Source organism: Macrotis lagotis, chromosome 3 (assembly GCF_037893015.1).
Source record: "Macrotis lagotis isolate mMagLag1 chromosome 3, bilby.v1.9.chrom.fasta, whole genome shotgun sequence".
NCBI classification, from domain to species: Eukaryota; Metazoa; Chordata; class Mammalia; order Peramelemorphia; family Peramelidae; genus Macrotis; species Macrotis lagotis.
This window is the reverse complement of record NC_133660.1, coordinates 69143159-69156248: the sequence shown is the minus strand read 5'-3', so window position 1 is coordinate 69156248 and position 13090 is coordinate 69143159. Positions and strand designations below refer to the sequence as shown.

General features: G+C 38.7%; 1 protein-coding gene and 1 pseudogene across 2 annotated transcripts in view; one reads left to right on the top strand and one right to left on the bottom strand.

Moving 5' to 3' along the window:
* The window catches only part of SNX25 (sorting nexin 25), a 264009-nt gene extending 252553 nt beyond the window's left edge, over positions 1-11456 (top strand). For both annotated transcript variants that reach the window (XM_074228855.1, XM_074228856.1), the window contains exons 17-19: positions 4656-4837; positions 9539-9639; positions 10550-11456. In XM_074228855.1, coding sequence (XP_074084956.1) covers positions 4656-4837; positions 9539-9639; positions 10550-10630 — 364 coding nt within the window. In that variant the 3' untranslated portion in view covers positions 10631-11456. The remainder of the gene's footprint in view (positions 1-4655; positions 4838-9538; positions 9640-10549) is intronic.
* Positions 5639-6746, bottom strand: LOC141517629 (actin, cytoplasmic 1 pseudogene; annotated as a pseudogene).
* Positions 11457-13090: the final 1634 nt, after the last annotated feature.

Sequence of the window (13090 nt, the reverse complement as noted above, 5' to 3'; positions counted from 1 at the left end):
GCAATTAACACCTTTCTAAGGTCAAAGCTAGGGAGAGCTTTGAAAGATTTGAGGAGAAATGAAATCACTGATAAAGGGGAAGTGAATTTGATTGGAGAGATAGAAAAGGATTGCCTTGCTGCTGTAAGAGGATGGTTGAGAACATCCAAAATATGGAACTTCAGTTTGTAATGGGTACAGTCAACACAGTTTTATGATTTTTTTTCCATCTTTGAAGGATGGACAATAAAAAGCTGGAAAAAAATTACAGATTTGTGTTGAGTGGATCCATTACAGGCAGCTGGATATGAGTGCAGAAAGTGGGAATAATCCAAAGCTGAGGCAGGGTAGAGCTACAATGGCTTCATACATACATATTACTTTACTCCCTTCACACATTCTACACTACAACCAAACTGCTTCCTGCAATGCTTCTCTCACACAACTCTTGATCTTCATTTTCTCTGCTTTTGCATTCCTCGTGCCTGGAATATACTTTCTCCTCCTTACTTCATCATAGAATCTTTGATTCCTTCAAAGCTCAGCCCAGCTGATTGCTCATTTATGTCTGCCTCTCCCCTTCTTCCCTTCTGCCTCCATCACCACTCCCTCTACCTACCCCAGTGTTTTCTACAAAATTACCTTATATTTACTGTTTGTAACCTTGCATCAGCATTACTTACCAGTGATGAGTATTGGCACTAATTGAGGGAGGAAAAAGAATCCAGCCTCTTCAAATATCTCCACCCCATGAAAGCAGTAAGTGAAAATGGGACTAGATATTGGAGGAAAATTCAGGTGTGCCTCAGTGAAGGATTTAAACTGAACCTACAAGGTCCACACAGAAGGCATTCACCTCTCCCCTCTTTATCCCAGGAAGGTTCTTAAAATATCTCTAGTCTGGGGGAACAGAAATCTTTCTTCCCCTCTTCCTCCCTCTTTCCCTCTCCCCCTCTCCCCTTCTCTTCCCCCCCCACCCCGCTCCTCCACTCTCTTTCTCTCATATTAGGTCCTCCACTTTTCTCCAGCTACCCTTCCCTCCCATTTGCCATCTCCATGACCTGCCCAACAACTGTTAGTAGCCACTAATATCTTCATATAATAATAGGAGTAAATGGTAGAGAAGGAAAGAGCAGTTCATCAGTGGGGAGAGGAGCACTTTATGGGCTTTTGCAAGGAGCAAAGACATTACTGATGGCAGCAGATGCTTTAGCTCCTTTCTCTCCCAAAGATGGTGGGGGGGGGGGCATTTGATTCTTTCAATTCAGACTTCAGGAAAGGGAAATTTTCTCTTAATGTGCATCTCACTAACCTTGTCTATTAGCCCAGTGGTCATAGTCCCTTTCAGGGCCAGCATCAATTTGTTTCCTTTTGGATGCTTTGTAGGGAAGGCCAGAGGAGCACAGATCAGTGTTCACATATGTGTTCAGCTATAAAAGAGAGGTCCACATGGTGCCAAGATGGTCAAACTTTCTAACTTTTGACCCCATACTTCTTTTCGTTCCCAGGATTCTCCATCAAACAGTTCCAGATGCCCCAGTCCCTTGATGTCTGTGACTGGTGCATTTTAGAAAAGCATCTCTATGATAATTTTCATATCTTATTTATGACGGGTAACATGGCATGAGGAGACAGCAAGCTGGTCTTGGAGTTAGGAACCAGGGTTCAGGCCCCTCCTTTGACCCCTACAGTTTGACCCTGGGCAGATCCCTTGTGGCCCTGACAACTATGAGACACTGTAACTTGAAGAGAAATAGCCAACCTGAATTGGTAAAGGGAATTCCCTGTTCCATAGAAATCACAAGACCAGTCCAAAAGAAAATTGTATTTGTTGATTCCTCTGACAAAATATAAGCTTCATGTTTTCAGAGACTTTTTTCCTAGCACCTAACACAACTCTTGACTTATGGTGAGCCCTTAATAAGTGCTTGTTAACTGATTGATATTCTTTCTTAATATCTATGAGACAAGATGGGGAAGAGTTTGAAATTATTCCAGTCCTGTTTTATTCTAGATCAGAAATTATTGACCAAAATGGTGGCTTAACTGATAATGTGACTTGCCTGTCCCACACTTATTCATCATCATCATCATCATCATCATCATCATCATCATCATACATCATTGAAAAATGGAATTTTATTTTTCTCCCTTTTTCAATTTGTAATATTTTTCATCCTTTTCTGGGAGGTATCAGGGGAAATAAAAAGAAATCTGTTAGATGTAGGCTTGGGCATTAACTTGAGCAAGTCATTTCATTACTCTGATTCAATGTTCTTACGGAGAATGGAGACAATGATATTTATATTCACATTACAACTGCATACATCCCTGAAGAAGATAGTACCTGTAAACCTAAGAGTGCTAAAAAGACCAGCTGGTTAAAAATCTACACATCCTTTTTTTTTTAATTTAAGGCAATGGGGTTAAATGACTTGCCCAAGGTCACACAGCTAGGTAATTATTATGTGTCTGAGGCAGGATTTGAACCCAGGTACTTCTGACTCCAGGGCCGGTGCTCTATCCACTATGCCACCTAGCTGCCCCCCCAAAATCCACATATCCTAATATTGGATCTATCATAGCAGCATCAAGAGAGGCAGAATATTAGTGCCTCCAGGCACTAATATGAAGGTATAATATATTTTAAAAATGGAGTCAATGGGTGAAAAGGAAATATACCGGGAGAAAGGAAAGGAGAGGTAGAATAGACTAAGATATTTCATGTAAAAGAGTCAAGAAATAGCTTTTGCAATGGTATGGAAGGGGGGAAGGTGAGGGGGATTGAGGGAGCCTTCATTCTTATCAGAAATGGCTCAGAAAAGAAACTGTATATGCTTAATAGGACATAGAAATCTAGAAAGAAAAAAGAGAAAGGGGATGGGAGGAAGGGGAAAAAAGGGGGGGATGTAGGCAGTAAAGGAGAGGGTAGATCATTGGAGAGGATAGTCAGAACACATTTTCTTTTTTTACTTTTTGCAAGGTGGTGGGATTGGATGGCCTGTCCAGGACCACAAGGCTGAGTGATTGCTGGGCTTTGAGGAGGGAGGGGAATGTAGTTGGCCCCAGGGCTGGTGCTCTGTCCACTGTACACTCAGCTGTCCTGCAGCACATTTTTGAAGAGGCATAGAGTGAAAGGAGAGAGAAAATATAATAATTGGTAGTGGGGAGAAATGTATGGAATTACAAGCAGCAACAGCAACTGTAGAAAAATATGGAAGTAACTTCTCCGGTGGACTTAAGATAAAGTATGTAATCCACCCCAGAGACAGAGCTGATGGTATCTGAACACAGACTGGAGCACGTTTTTTTTTCTCTTTCATTTTATTTCTCGTGAGGTTTTTTTTATTTTTGTGGGGAGAATGTAAAAAAATAAAAAAGAATGGGTGAGCAGAATGTAAGTTCTTTTTCCTTTTTAATTGCAAAAAGTTAGATATGTACTTCCAAACATCCCTTCATGATCTTGTCATTTGTGACAGGCTTTTCAAACCTGTTTCCATTTTGAGTCTATAGTATCTTGGTCTAATGAGTTGCTTAAAATATTCTTTCAGTTCATGACACTAGAATGGTTTTCCATTTCCTTTTCCAAGTCATTTTACAGAGGAGGAACTGAAGCAAAGAGTGTTAAGAGACTTGCCCAGGTTTTGAGGCCAGATTTGAACTCAGGAAGATGAGTCTTCCTGATTTCCAGCCTGGAGCAGCCTGATGCTCTATCCACTGTGCCATCCAGAAGCCCTGCCCTCCTTCCTTAAATAGTGCAGAATAAAATATTACCTTACATGACAAAATGCTGCTTATAAAATTGTATAATCTCTCGTTGTCTTTGTACACTAAAGATGTGTACCAGGCAAACATTTAGAGCAAAGATTGTTAGTTTGGGATCCATGAGACTAGATTTCAGCTAACTGTAAATTTAGGAAAATGAAAAATCAGATCTTTATTTTCACAAACCTGTAATTGAAATTTAGCACATCCTTCAGTTATCAAACTTAGTAACCATCGTTCCTTTTTTTTTTTAGATTTTTTTTAAGGCAGTGGGGTTAAGTGGCTTGCCCAAGGCCACACGGCTAGGTAATTATTAAGTGTCTGAGGTCGGATTTGAACCCAGGTACTCTTGACTCCAAGGCCGGTGCTCTATCCACTGTGCCACCTAGCTGCCCCAACCATCATTCTTCTGAAAGAGATCTATAGACTTCACCAAGCAGTCTGTGATGCAAAAAAGAACCCCTGATTAAGAGAAACCAGTAGCAATGAGACAATTGTGAATTGTTTGCATCAGTGAAGAAACATAATCCATTGTCACATTATTAGAGTTATAACAGTGAAAAGGGAGCTGACCTCAAGTCAGGGAGATTATGGTTCAAGTCCTATTTCTGGCATGCTTTGTCACTTTGGCCAAATTATTAATTTCTTGGTGCCCTCAGACAACCCTAATCACAATGGTCATGGATACACACTGGTAGAGTTTTCTTACCGAGAATTCCCATGCCAATGAAACCACAAGTTCGGACCAAGAAAAAAATAAAAAGTTGATTCTGGAGCCAATGACAACTTGAGTCCAACTTGAGCTGTCAGACAATTTACTTCTTTCAAAACCTTTCTGAAAGGAATGAAGATAAAAATATGTTTTATAAAAACCTCAACTGATTGATGATATTCTCTTTTTTTCTTGCAAGACAAATACGAGACACGGTGAACTGGATCTTCAGTGAGCCAATGTTGGTTTATTATATCAATATTTTTCGGGATGCATTTTGGCCAAATGGAAAGCTAGCTCCACCAACACCACCCAGAAGTGAGGAGCAGAGTCAGGAAACTAAACAGAGAGCACAGCAAAAACTACTTGAAAACATTCCAGGTGAGTGATGTGTGTATGCATGTATGTATGTGAGCATACATGTGTGTATGTATGTATATGTACACAGACTCAGAAAAAAATAATAAAGAACTAAATAAACAAAAAAATGGCATTAAATGTTGGTCTCTATGATATCACTCTTTTTTTTTCTTTAATGTGTGCACTTTAATTTGAACTGGTCTTAAAAGTCAGTGTACAGGTAAAGCCCCCCCCCAAATACTGGCACCAATCTTATTAAACTCCCAGGGAGACTACAAAAAGTCTTCATTCACATCTATGTTGGGGGCAGGGAGGGATTTTAGGGGGACATCCATTATGGTTGACAATTTTTTAAAAAAGTAACAAGTATTAAGGCAGAAGATACAAAAAGGTTTTTTTAAAAGGATTACATTAATTTACATGAAAAGCAATACTAGTACCTTCCCCCCTCCCCTTCTGGATGTTTTGTTAAGTAGCTCCTTTGCTCTAAGAGCAGCATAGCCACCTTCACAGAGGCAAGTAACTCTTTAACAATACATTATACAATTATTTGGAATGACTTAAAAAAATGTACAATCAGTGTCCAGAAGACACACTGTAGAACTTTGGAATGTTTGCCTCCAACATACTTAGACTGCTCATCATCTTCACCGTTCCAGTCAAGCACCAAAAAAAAAAAAAAGAAAAAGAAAAGAAGAAAAAAAAAGCCATGCCAATCTCTCTCTTTTTTGGGGGCCATTATCACACCCTTTTGACAAAAAAAACCCAAAACAACCCCAAAACAACCAAAAACAAATACAAACAGTGCATTTAGAAGTATTTTCAGTGGACAATGGAAGGCCCAGATTCAACATACTCCTGCTTGCTAATCCACATCTGCTGGAAGTTAGGAAGAGACCCCAGGATGGAGCCTCTAATCCAGACAGTATTTGCGCTCAGGTGGGGCAATGATCTTGATTTTCATTGTGCTGGAGGCTAGGGCTGTAATCCCCTTTTGCATCCTGTCAGTAATGCCTGGGTACATGGTGGTACCACCAATCAATACGGTATTGGCCTATAGGTCCTTACAGATGTCAACATCACACTTCATGATGGAGTTGAAGGTGGTTTCATGACTTCCACAGGATTCCATACCTAAGAAAGAAGGTTGGAAGAGAATTTCTGAGCATCGGAACCTCTTGTTACCAATAGTGATAACCTGCCCATCAGAGAGCTCATAGCTCTTTTGCAGAGAGGAGCTGAAGGCAGCAGTGACCATCTTCTGCTCGAAGTCTAGGGCAATGTAGCACAGCTTCTCCTTGATGTCACACACGATTTCCCTCTCAGCTGTGGTAGTGAAACTGTACCCTCTCTCGGTCAAAATCTTCATGAGGTAGTCCGTCAGATCACGGCCAGCCAGATCCAGATGGAGGATGGCATGAGGAAGGGCATAACCTTCATAGATGGGCACAGTGTGGGTCACATCATCACCAGAGTCCATCACAATACCAGTGGTACGACCAGAGGCATATAGGAACAGCACAGCCTGGATGGCAATGTACATAACTGGGGTGTTAAAGGCCTCAAACATAATCTGAGTCTTTTCTCAGTTGGCTTTGGGGTTCAGGGGAGCTTCAGTGAGTAGCACAGGGTGCTCCTCAGGGGCCACATAGAGCTCACTGTAGAAAGTATGATGCCAGATCTCTATGTCATCTCAGTTGGTGACAATACCATGTTCAGTGGGGTACTTCAGAATCAGAACACCTGTTTTGCTCTGAGCTTCATCTCCCATGTAGCTGTCTTTCTGGCCCATACCCACCATCACACCCTGATGTCTTGGGCGGCCAACAATGGAAGGGAAGACGGCCCGAGGGGCATCATCTCCTGCAAAGCCAGCTTTGCACATGCCAGAGCCATTGTCAGCAACAAGAGCAGCAATATCATCATCCATGACAAACTTTGAGGTGGCAAATTTAAACCCTTACGAGAGAGAGAGAGAGAGAGAGAGAGAGAGGTGGTGGTGCCACACCTGGAGGCAAGAGGGAGGCAAGTGTATGCTGGGTGGAAGAGCTCACAGCTGATGATATCATTCTTAAAAAGCATCAAGAGGAAAGTGGCCAAGAGGAAGTGTTCATAGACATTTTTCTAAAGAAGGAACCAGGGAACAGCCTAGTTAAAAAAAAAAAAAAAAACTTAGGGGGAAACAGATTATCAGTCTTCAAGAACTACCTTGAATCAAAAAATTTAGGTTCAAATCTAGCCTTTGACAGCACCAGTGGGATTTTGGACCACTCACCTTCAGTTTCCTCATTTATAAAATGAAGGAGTTGATGAAAAATTTATGATCAATACCATTGCTGATCATTACTTGGGAAGATTAATGATGAAATATGCTACTATCTTCTTGGAAAATAGGTTATAGAGTAGAGGTACAGAGCAAGGCAGAGATTTTCAGATTTGGCCAATGTATCAAATTATCTTCCTTGAAAATGTGCACATATACGTGTGTATGTTATGTTGTTTTTAGTCATGTTCAGTTTTTCCTATCTCCATTTTAAGGTTTCTTGGCAAAGACACTGAAGTGGTTTGCCATTTCCTTCTTCAGCTCATTTGATGGATAAGGAAACTAAGGCAAACAGGGTTAAGTGATTTGCCCAGGTCACATAGTTTCTAAGTGTTTGCAAGCAGATCTGAACTCAGTCTTCCTGGTTCCAAGCACTATATTCTATCCACTGTGCTATGTAGCCTTCTTTTTATTTTTTGAATGTTATATTATTTAATTTTTTCCAATTACATGCAAAGATAGTTTTCAACATACATCTTTTTGTAAACTTTTAAGTTCTTTATTTTTCTATTAGTGGTCTCTTTTTTCATGTGTGCAGATGAATACATACATACATGCATACACTTATACACACACATTTCTATTTATCAAGTTTCTATGACTTTGTCAATGTAGGCTTTCCCTCAAATAACCAAGTCATAATTTCTTTAAATCTTAGAAGACGGTAGTTACTGTGAGTTGCTGCATGTGTCCAACTCACCATATCCAAAGCAGAACTTCGTATCTTTCTCTCCAAACCCTCTTGTCTTCTGAATTTCCCTATCATCATCAAGATTGCCTCTATCCTCCAATGGGTTCATCTGTGATTCCTTGCTCACATTCCCATGTCCAGTCTTTCATCATTCACCATTATGTCTCCCTTCACAGCATCTGTCCTAGACTTCTTCTCTGCCATCACCCAGGTTCAGGTTCTTCCTTCCCCCTTCATGCCTGGAGACCTACAATGACTTCTTCTTGGTCTCCCTGCCTTGACCCTTGCCACTCTCCACTCCTGCCACTCTCCACTCCATCCTTCTCACAGTTAACTCTAGTGACTCCCTCTTGGCACCAGAATCCAATGTAAAATGCTGTTGGGCATTTAAAGCCTCTCATAACCTAGTCCTTTTCTACATTACTTTCTTCCTAGTACTTTCTGAAGCAGTAACATCTATGTTTTCCCCTTGAACCCAGAACCCCGTCTTTTGACTCTGGGCCTTCTCATTGGCTGTCCCTCATACCTGCTATCCCCTCCCTCCTCACTTCTGCCTCTTCACTTTTTTTCACATTCTCCAGGAGGTCTTTCCTAGTGTCCTTGCTCTCCTCCATTGCCTGTGCTTTCCCTTAGAAATGATCTCCCATTTGCATTATATGTGCCTTAGTTATATATGTTTACTTACATGTTGTTTTCCCCCCAAAGAATGTGGGGAATCTTGATTGTGTTTGTCTTTCTTAATCTTCAGTGCTTATCACAGCAACTCACACACTGTTTGTTGCCTGACTGGTTAGTTGTGATCAAACATTGGATATCCTTCTGGCAGTGAGCCTTTCAGGTAAACAGACTGGACTTTGGAAGATGGACAATGCAATCTATTGCCAGTACTCTACCTAGATAATGCCTTTCCAACTCTGTAGAACCTTCTACTTCTGTTTGGCACAGAATAGGCACTTACTGTTTGTTGAACTTAATCAAATTAAGTGACTAGAGTTTAGCATCATCTTCATTCTGTGATGAGGTTTTTTGTAGACTATTAGCCAGAGATCAGTGCAATATTAGGAGCTTAAGTTACAAGTGATGGAAATCAAAATTGCATTTTGGAAATTAAACTAAATTTGGATGGGTTTTGATCTGAAAATATTTTAAAATAATTACTTGGTTGGTTTCTTTTAATGTCTTCTTCGATATATTTCTGTATAATTTGTTACCTTTGTAATTTTCCATATTTTATTTTATGTAGTTAAAAACATTTGGAGATGAAGTCTGTAGAATTCATGAGATTGCCAAAGGAGACCATGACACAAAAAAGGCTAATAAACCCATTTTAATATAGTTTGGGGGCAGCTAAGTAGTGCAATGGATAGAGCACTGGCCCTGGAGTCAGGAGAACCTGAGTTCAAATTTTACCTTAGACACATAATAATTACCTAGCTGTGTGGCCTTGGGCAAGCACTTAACCCCATTGCCTTACCAAAAAAAGCAAAGAAAATAAAATATAGTTTAGCAAATAGTTAAATACTGAAAATTTTAAAGGTGCAATTCATTGTAATTTGGGAAATGGGGTTGTCCCCATTTCTTAATGTTTACAAATATATATACATATATATATTCAATTTTAAAATCTTATTACATATTTCCCACTCACTAATATTATGTACTTTATTAGCAGCAGTCAAAACTATAAATTTCCTTCTTTTTTTTTCAGATATGCTCCAGAGTCTAGTTGGACAGCAAAATGCCCGCCATGGTATAATAAAAATATTCAATGCACTGCAAGAGGCAAGAGCCAATAAGCATCTATTATATGTGAGTAAATTAAAGCATAATTAAAAGTCAGATTCCATAGATCTTATTTTAATGCCTCTAATTTTTCCATTTTAATTAAAGTGTACCTATCTCTCCCATGCTCTTTAGCTTCTTTTGTGAGCACCTGGCTTGCATGTAATAAATATTACATAAATATTTACTGAATTGAATTCAATCTATTTATAAAAGATTATTTAATCGTGATTTAATTTCTGAATATTCAGTTTCAAGACATCTTAAAATAAGTGTCAAACTTACATATTTGATCCATTGTTCTCAATCCCCAATCCCTTCTGCCCCAATCATTCTGAGAATTATGATTGTTGGATTCAGAATGCAGAAGAGACATTTTGGCAGGGAAGATTTTGCAAGGTGGGGGGGGGAGGGGTGGTTAAGTGATTTGGCCAAGGTCACACAGCTAAGTAAGTATTAAGTGTCTGGGACTGGATTTGTACTCAGGCCCTCCAGACTCCAGGGCCAGTGCTCCATCCACTGAACCACCTAGCTGCCTGAAGACATATAATTTTTGAACCTAATCAGTGAGGGAATTTTGTTATGCTATTTCATACACACTTGTTAAGAAGATTTTGTTTTTGTTTTTGATGTTTTTTTCCTTTGGGGTGAGAGGGAAAGGAAATAAATTTTTAAATTCAAAAAAAAAATTTAAAAGATTTGTGGTTGGGATATTTTGTGATAATTTGATCATTATTAGCATTTCAATGAAATAATTCTTCCCTGTACTGAATTCTAATCATCTTATATTCTCTGTGGCTCACTTATTTAGATGAGAAAGTGGATTGGAATTTATACACACACACACACACACACACACACACACACACACACACACACACATATATACACATATACATATACACAGTGACTTTATTTTTCTTCTTTCCTGTTTCAGGTGCTGATGGAACTGCTGCTAATTGAGTTGTGTCCTGAGCTGAGAATTCATTTAGATCAACTTAAAGCTGGTCAAGTTTGAGTCTCCACAAAAGAAACCCAAACTGCTAGAGAAATGTCTGTGTAATAATAGACATGACAATTATTTTCCTCTTTTCCATAGAGGGCTTAATTGAGAACTATATTGGTTTTTATTTTCAGATTTTTTTCCCTTAGATTTATGTGAAATAAACAAATTTGAAAAGATTTTGATGCTGTAGTCAGATAGAAAATATGCCACTGTAATTATTGGTTTTTATTTAAATAAACATAAATACCTTAACATTCAAAATGCTGATTGAACTGATTGTTGATGTAATGATAAGAATCTACAAAATATTTTAAACATTTATGAAAATGGTTTAGTTTCAATGGTTATATTCAAAATAATAATGAATGTTATTTGGGTCATCTCCTCACTGAGGATTCTAAACATTCATCTCTCCATTCCTATATATTAGAGAGCATTTTTGTGCAATATGTTATGTAAAAGCTATTGTGTTATTTTTATTTGGTTGTTTTTGCCAAAGATTTCCCATAGTTTAAACATTTATGAGCAATAAATAATGAAAAGGACCCCACAGCACTTGACCATGATTAGGTGAGTTCCAATACTTTAACAATCAACAAATAGTTCTTAAGTGGTATTATAGAAAATACAAAAATAAAAAACCCAGTTCCTGTTAACAATGAGTTTACAGAATAGTGGGGATTGGTACTTAAGAAATATTTGATCCTCACCCCCCAAAAAAGCTCTGTAGGTGCATCAAAATTAGTTTATCTTTTTTTTGACTTTTAAAAGTTTTACTAAAGTTAACAAGATATTAATAAAATTTCCATTTTTCTATTTCCCTTCTAAACTTGATTCTGTTCTCTTCTTTTTTTACTGTTTTTTGTTTATTTTATATTATTACAATAACCTTGTTGTGAGAGTAATCATAAACCCCCCTCCGCCCTCAAAAAAAAAAGAAACCTCAAGAGAGGGGGAAAAAAAGTCTACTTCAGTCTGTGTTCAGATTCCAATGGCTGTCTCTGGGGTGAACTGTCTTCCCCATCACAGCCACAAGAGAAGTCAATATTTTTCCTACAGTTGCTATCACTATGTATTTCCCTCCCCACTCTCATATATTCCATTCTCTCCTTTCATCCTGTCCCTGTTCAGAAGTGTGCTGTATCTGAGTACCCTCTCTCACGATCTTTCCTCCCTTCTATCAGCTATTCCCCGCTTCCCTCCCCCCATTCCCCCTTATCCCATCCCTTTCCTCTCATTTTTTTGTCTAAGGTAAGAGAGATTTCTATACCCTATTAAGTGTGTATGTTATTTCCTCTCTGGGCCATTTCTGATGAGAATGAAGGCTCACTCATTCCCCCTTACCTTCCCCTGTTCCACTCTGTTGTAAAAGCTTTTTCTTGAGTCTTATGTGAAATATCTTAGCCTCTTCTTCCTCTCCTTTCTCTTCCTCCCAATACTTTGCTTTATCACCCACTGACTCCATCTTTTTACTATATTATACCATTATATTCAGCTCCTCCTTGTGCCTTGTCTAGATATGTTCCTTCTAACTGCTTTTTATGAGAAAGTTCATATGAGTTATCAATATCTTCTTCCCATGCAGGAAAACAAACAGTTCACCATCATTAGGTTCCTCATAGTTAGTCCTTCTCATCCACCCCCTCTATGGTTCACCAGAGTCCTGTACTTGGAGATCAGACTTTCTGTTCAGCTCTGGTTGTTTCAGTAGGAGAGTTTGAAAGACCCCTGTTTCATTTTTAGTCCATCTTTTACCCTGAAAGAGGATGTTCAGTTTTGCTGGTTGATTCTTGGTTGTAAACCAAGGTCTTTTGCCTTCTGGAATGTCATATTCCAAGCCCTACAAGCCCTTAATGTAGATGCTGCCAGATCCTCTGTAATACTGACTACAGAGCCATCTTGATCAACAGTTTGTTTTTGGAAGCTTTTAGTATTTTCTCTTTGACTTGGGAGTTGTGGAATTTGTCTATAATATTCCTGCAAGTTTTTATTTTGGGATCTCTATCAGGAGGTGATCTGTGAATTCCCTCAATTTCTATTTTACCCTCTGCTTCTAGGATCTCAGGGCACTTTTGCTGTATTATTTCTTGAAAAAATGAAGCCTAGGCTCTTTTCCTGGTCATGACTTTCAGGTAGGCCAATCATTTTTAAATTATCTCTTTTGCATCTTTTTTCAAGGTCAGTTGTTTTTCCAATGAAATATTTCACATTTTCTTTCTGAGGCAAGCCACCTTTCCTCATCTTGGGTTTTTGTTGGGGTTTTTTTTTTGGTACAGTTTTATTTCATCCTGAGTTCTCATAAAGTTCCATTCTGCATTTGAAGGAGTTATTTTCTTCAGAGAGCTTTTTTTTATCACCTTTTCCAGCTCCTTTTAAGGCATTCTTTTCCTCATTTGCTTTTTGTGTTGCTTTTTTCCATTTGACCTAAACCAGTTTTTAACATATTTTCATTTTTTTGTATTTTCTTTCAAC